This window comes from Poecilia latipinna, unplaced genomic scaffold (genome assembly GCF_001443285.1).
Source record: "Poecilia latipinna isolate Pla-1442-1.1 unplaced genomic scaffold, P_latipinna-1.0 Scaffold462, whole genome shotgun sequence".
In the NCBI taxonomy this organism is placed as follows: Eukaryota; Metazoa; Chordata; class Actinopteri; order Cyprinodontiformes; family Poeciliidae; genus Poecilia; species Poecilia latipinna.
This window is the reverse complement of record NW_015113078.1, coordinates 334,099-340,511: the sequence shown is the minus strand read 5'-3', so window position 1 is coordinate 340,511 and position 6,413 is coordinate 334,099. Positions and strand designations below refer to the sequence as shown.

At 38.1% G+C, this 6,413-nt stretch overlaps 2 protein-coding genes across 3 annotated transcripts; one reads left to right on the top strand and one right to left on the bottom strand.

The window, feature by feature from the left end:
- The first annotated feature begins 851 nt into the window (after nucleotides 1-851).
- On the top strand, nucleotides 852-4,097 carry LOC106951485 (olfactory receptor 11A1-like). 2 transcript variants are annotated; one of them, XM_015039058.1, is made up of 2 exons: nucleotides 852-1,811; nucleotides 4,079-4,097. In XM_015039058.1, exons 1-2 carry the CDS (start codon nucleotides 916-918, stop codon nucleotides 4,095-4,097), a joined length of 915 nt encoding a protein of 304 aa, XP_014894544.1. In that variant the 5' UTR covers nucleotides 852-915. The 2 variants fall into 2 exon arrangements, with proteins under 2 accessions (XP_014894544.1, XP_014894543.1); XM_015039057.1 differs by lacking the exon at nucleotides 4,079-4,097 and having other exon boundaries at nucleotides 852-2,003.
- Nucleotides 4,098-4,302: 205 nt separating this feature from the next.
- LOC106951484 (olfactory receptor 11A1-like) lies at nucleotides 4,303-5,838 on the bottom strand. Its single transcript, XM_015039055.1, has one exon. It carries the CDS (start codon nucleotides 5,646-5,648, stop codon nucleotides 4,692-4,694), a length of 957 nt encoding a protein of 318 aa, XP_014894541.1. The 5' UTR covers nucleotides 5,649-5,838; the 3' UTR covers nucleotides 4,303-4,691.
- Nucleotides 5,839-6,413: the final 575 nt, after the last annotated feature.

Genomic DNA, 6,413 nt, shown 5'->3' with positions numbered 1-6,413 from the left:
CTGATGACGTGGTGGGCGGGTTGACCTGTTTAGTGCTAACAGAACCAAAACACACCGAACTGCGCAGCACATGCTAAGCTTATCAAAGTCAATACCAGGCTAACAGTTAGGCTAGTATAACTGACCCACTGCTGACTTGGTCAATGGTAACGTTTTCCTCACCTGTGAAATCTGAAGCCCTTATTACCATTATCTATGGTTTAATTAACAGCTAAACATTGCGTCCGTTGTTCTTATTCTTTGCGTGATTGTAGTATTTTCCTGACCACCGATATTCCTGACTCAATGGACAGCAATGGCGCATGTGTGACTTACGATAAATCACATAATGTCCAAGTCCTGTAATATTTATCCATCAATGCTGCTGCCTCGCGCTCTGTCCTTCTCTCGCATTTCCCGCCACTCAGCAGTGCGTGTCAGGTTACATTGTGTCGCATTCAATGTTATCGGAAAAAAGAGATTCATGCGCTTAATGTCCGATTTGCCATAACAATTGATTGAATTCATAGTCGCCAGCTGGGTGGCAGCTACAGTTCCACCCCAGCCGGGCTACTTTTTTCCCAGCTGGGGGGGCGGATCTACAGGGTTGCCACCCCAGTAGATCCGCCCCTGCTCTGCTGACAACCATAGCAACCGGAAACAGAAGCGTCCATTTGATGATGACATCATCCTGATGATGTCGTAGGTCACTGAAAGGTTAAAGAGCAGCAGAGGAAGGTTTAGTGCTCAGTTCAGTGGAGATCATTGTGTCTGTGAAATAATGTCATGAATTTTATTTTAGATGTTTATGTTGATTCTTCTGCCAAACACTGATGAATATCAATTATGTTTTTTGGGTAAAATCTCCAAGAATGAGGATTTAATCTACGACTCACTGTACTTATATTTTATATTTCATGAAAAATAAGGAAAATCATGCTGAATTCTACACAGGTTCCATTTTTCACTCTTGCTGCTTATTTTGACACCAAGCAGTTTAAATACTTATTGTTTATGTTTGTTCTGTCTCTGTATGTCCTGATTATCGGCTCCAACGTCCTGCTGATCGTGGTGATCTGTGTGACCCGGAGCTTACATGAACCCATGTTCCTGTTCCTCTGCAGCCTGTTTGTGAACGAACTGTTCGGTAGTTTGGGTTTGTTCCCTTTCCTGTTGGTTCAGATCCTCTCTGATGTTCACATCATTCCTGCTCCTCTGTGTTTCCTGCAGATCTTTTGTCTTTACACATATGCAGGCATAGAGTTTTTTAACTTAGCCATCATGTCTTATGACCGATATCTGGCCATCTGTCATCCTCTGAACTATCATTCTTTGATGACCTTGAAGAAAGTTGCAGTTTTTATTGCAGCAGCCTGGATAGCTGCCTTCCTGACAGTTTCTTGTACAACATCTTTGAGCTTCTCTCTGCAGCTCTGTGGAAATGTCATTAACAAAATGTACTGTGACAACTACTCTATAGTGAAACTGGCCTGCTCTGACGTTACAGTCAATAACATTTATGGCCTTATTAGCACTGCTTTCTGTGTTTTTGGTTCAGTAGGGATAATCCTCTACACCTACATGAGGATCCTGAAGGTTTGTTTCTCTGGGTCCAAACAGACCCGGCAGAAAGCCGTCAGCACCTGCAGCCCCCACCTGGCCTCGCTCATTAACTTCTCCTTTGGTATTTGCTTTGAGGTGCTGCAGAGCAGGTTTAACATGAGCAGCGTTCCTAATATGATCAGAGTGTTGTTGTCATTGTACTATATAACATGTCAGCCGTTGTTCAGTCCTGTGATGTACGGCCTGAAACTGTCTAAAATACGTAAAATGTGGAAACGTTTGTTTAGGAAAAAACTGAAGTGAACACGTTTATATTCAGCTGAGACTGCAGGTCTGTCTCCACTGTGACTGGAGCACAGTCAGCCTTCAGAGTAACATCAAACCCTGAGATCTTTATATTTTAAAAGTAATAATTTAATTTGATTCTTTATGTACATTTACAGATTAATCCCTTAATAATTATTTACCACCACGTCACATAACCTGGATCTGCTAATTAGATCCTTTCCTGGACTTTTACTGGTCTGCTCTGCATCAGAACCAGAACCAAACTGTCATGATCCGCGTTCCTGTGTATTTATTTTAAAGTTTTTCTGTGTTCAGTTTCTGTCCTGTTGTTTCTGCATCTTCCCCGTTGATTGATCCCAGCTGTGTCTAATTCCCTGATTACCCTCCCAGTGTATTTAGTCCCACCTGTTGTCTCTTGTCGGGTCCTTGTCGTTGGACGTCTTCCGCCCAGCTCTCCAGTCGTACTGTATGAAGTCCTGGTTAGCCTTAGCTCCCACATTCAGTCACCAACTTGTCAGTTGCTGCCGGTTATTAGCTGTGTGCTATTGTTCGTGCCGTGCTGCCAGACTGGACTGTTTAGAGCAACATTCATCAGTAAATTCATCATCATCACCATAACCTGGGCGTTTGTCCTCACCACCTCACAGTCCCCTCATTATGACACAAACATGGAGAAACAGCTTTCAGCCTCTGTGCTCCACAAATCTGGAACAAACTCCCAGAAAACTGAAAAACAGTCGAAACACGAAGTACTTTAAAATCTAGACTAAACACACCTGGTAAAGTTGCTGTCAAAACATAATTAATCAACATTTTGATGTGTAATGATGGCAAAATGTAATGCTTACTGGTTTCCTCAACTGTTGACTGCATGGCGTTTCTATTGCTTTGTATTTATATGATTTTATCATGTAAAACACTTTGAACTGCCTTTTTGCTAAAATTGCAATACAAATAAACTTGATTGATCTATAATCTTTAGCTATTGATTGATAGGTAATGACTTCCTCTCTGAGCATAATACTGATGCCAGGTTTCTAATAGAAACATTAATAAATTCCTGGTTCTAATAGAATTAGGACCTGCAAATTACATTTTCCTAAGAGCCAAAAGCACAACAAAAGAGTCCCTACAATTTTTCAGGATTTACTTAACAGTAAAAATGTTTTTCTGGAAAAATTTGATTCTTTTTGAATAAGCGTTAATCAGTGTAAACGGCCGTAGGCGAACTTTGACCCCAGCTGGTACCACTTTATTTGAAGGGTGTCATAAACGTAACACCTGCCATGAACATGAATAAGCCTTCATGAATATTTATGACTGTTGTCATAAAGTGTCATTTTGTAAATAATGACACTTTTAATTCAAAGTCGACTTTATTCAACATGTCTTTGTTATGACAACCTGACATTAATTTGACTTTAACCAAGAATAATCATTATCAAAATTTTAAATGTTATATATCTTTGGGTACTACAGTACTGTGACAGTTATAAGCTCATTATAATTGTGTGATTAATATTTTCCCTTAAATATTCGACTAGTTACAGAAGTCATTAAGTTTTATTACACTTTCAAAAGTTTAACAACAAATTCATTAATATTTCCCCTACCTGAAATAAAGTGGAACAAGTAGGACCAATAAAAAAGATTTTATTAAGTTTTATTACACTGTAAAATGATTTAATGCATCAAGTAAAGTGGAACAAGTAGAACTAGTAAATAATAGTTATTAAGATGTCATTAACTGTTATTACAGTGTCAAATGCCATAATAACAGAGTCGTTACTATTAACCTTTACCTCAAGTTAAGTGAAACAAGTAGCAACCTGAAAATTACCCAAAGCAGTCACCATGGTTACCACCACCAATACACAACATTTTTAAGATTCATGCCCATTTGTATGTATGTTGTCTGTTTTTATGCACTTTTTAACTTTTGCTTTGATGGGCTGACTTGATGACAATTTACCTCATACACTTTACAATATCAATAAAAAATAAATATATTTATTCATTGTTTTTGAGACCCAGCTCACAAAATTCAACAAAGAGACTATGAAGAAACAAAGAGTCAGAAATGAAATTTCTTTGATTTTATGGTGAAAGAACAAAAAGAAAAAAAAAGATAAAAAGATAAAACGCTTAAAAATCGTTTCAGGGGATTATGTGTAACATTTATATTTCATTGAAATACTTGCAAAAACAAAATCTTCAACAGTCAGATTTCAGACTTTTCTGTCTTCAGCTGCAGAGCATTAAAATAAAATACCAAACATTTCTTTAACATCTCTCTAACTGATCCAAAACTTCACATCATATGCATAGTTATTGAGAATAATCCCTACAAAACTGCTAAAATATCTGCAGAATCTGATTATTAAATGTATTTCAGGTTTATTAAATGTTATCACTGAACTGATTGCACATAGTATTGAGCTCCGTCAGCTTTCTAAAATTTAATATTTTAAATGTTTTTTTCTACTTTCTTACTGATCATCTTCTGTGAGACTCAAAGAAAATGAGTCCCAAAAAGCCCTGAATCAGTTTGACTCATAGTAAGGATATCATGTGAAATCTTACAGAGACAAAAATACTTTTTGCATAAACATGGACCAATAACTGTCCAACACAGCCTGACTTCCTCTGCTGCTCTGCAGGTGTGAGATTTGTGTGTGTCCTCCACTCACACCTACGTTAACAAATCTTAAACAGCATTAAAAGTTACTGTACCGTATTTTCTACCGGCTCCATCATTTGGTGAAACTTGGATTAGAGCTGCTGCTCTTCCACATCAACAACTGGAGGTGGTTTGAGCTTCTGATCAGGATCCAGTGGTCTAAAAAGTCTAAAACAAACAGCTACATCTTTCTCAGAAGCAGCTTTTTACACATGCTGCGTATTCTGGACATATTCAGGCCGTACAGAACCGGGTTGAAGAGCGGCTGGCAGGTGAGATAATACAATGGAAATATTGTTCTGAGCAAGCCGGGAACCGTGTCCATGTTAAATCTGCTCTGCAATATTTCAAAGGAAACACCGAAGGAGAAGTTGATTACAGAAGCCAGGTGGGGGGTGCAGGTGCTGACGGCTTTCTGCCGGGTCTGTTTGGACCCAGAGAAACACACCTGAAGGATCCTCAGGTAGGTGTAGAGGATCACAGAAACAGGAACACAGACTGTGAGGAAAGCCATGATAAGTTCATAGATGTTGTTGGCTGTGGGGTCGTTACAGGCCAGCTTGATGATGGAGTGATTGTCACAGTAAACCTTATTGATGACGTTCCCACAGAGCTGCAGAGAGGAGCTCAGGAATACGGTGAAACCAACGCAGAAAAGAGGAGGCAGCCATATGATGGACACCAGGAAAACTATCCTCTGTGCAGTCATCAGGGAGTTATACTGCAGAGGACGGCAGATCGCTACGTATCGGTCATAAGACATGACGGCCAAGTTAGCAAACTCTACACTTCCATAAGTATAAAGAAAGAAAATCTGCAGGAGACAAAGAGGAGCAGGAATGATGTGAACATCAGAGAGGATCTGGACCAGCAGGAAGGGGAACAAACCCAAACTACCGTACAGTTCGTTCACAAACAGGCTGCAGAGGAACAGGAACATGGGTTCATGTAAGCTCCGGTTCACACAGATCACCACGATCAGCAGGACGTTGGAGCCGATAATCAGGACATACAGGACCAGGAGGATGAAGAAGAAAAAGTAGCTCAGCATGTCTGTGTCTAAAAATGCACTCAGAGTAAAATATAAGACATGAGTGGAATTAATTTTCATTCTTAATTTTGTTTGTAATGCAAACATGAAGACGACTGAGTTGAAAAACTGATCACAGAGAAATGCTACATGCTGACAAGATAAACTAGAGGAACTAAATCACAAATATCTGTGTGTCTTTACTAACAACAAAGGGTTGAATATGGAAACATGTACAGCCAGCAGGAAGTCAGGAAAGGCATTACGGCTCCTAACTGAGCTCAGATCTGCTTCCCTTAAAGAGTCAGAGAGAGAAACGCCCAGAGCAGCACAACCAATAATCAATCAACTCACCAAACAATATTTACACTTCAGCAACTGGCTCTGTCAGTTCATGTGAGTTTTATTTTAAAATTTTACACAAACAATCTTAATCTACACTATGAATGAAGAACTAATATAAAACATATGAGAAATATATGAAATATTAAATGTAAAAAGTTAAAAATCTTATTCAATAGGTTAGAATATTATTGAAGATCATTTTTTGTCTAATCACATTACTAAAATAATTATTATATTAATTTCACACATTGATGTTTTCAAGCCTTCACTTCTGTTACTTTTATTACAAATAATTTAAGATTAGAATAAAACATCAGACCAATAAAAATGTTTTCATATAAAAATGTGGCCTGAATAAAAAGTCTGTTTAATATTAATATCTGCTTATTGGTTATTATTTTCAACTTTTAATCTGAAAAACAAACTTAATTGCAATACATACTCAGATTTATTGAACATGAATGTACTAATTTAAAAACGATAAAAAAATTATGTAAACAATATAAAAAATGTGTGTGTGTGTGTGTG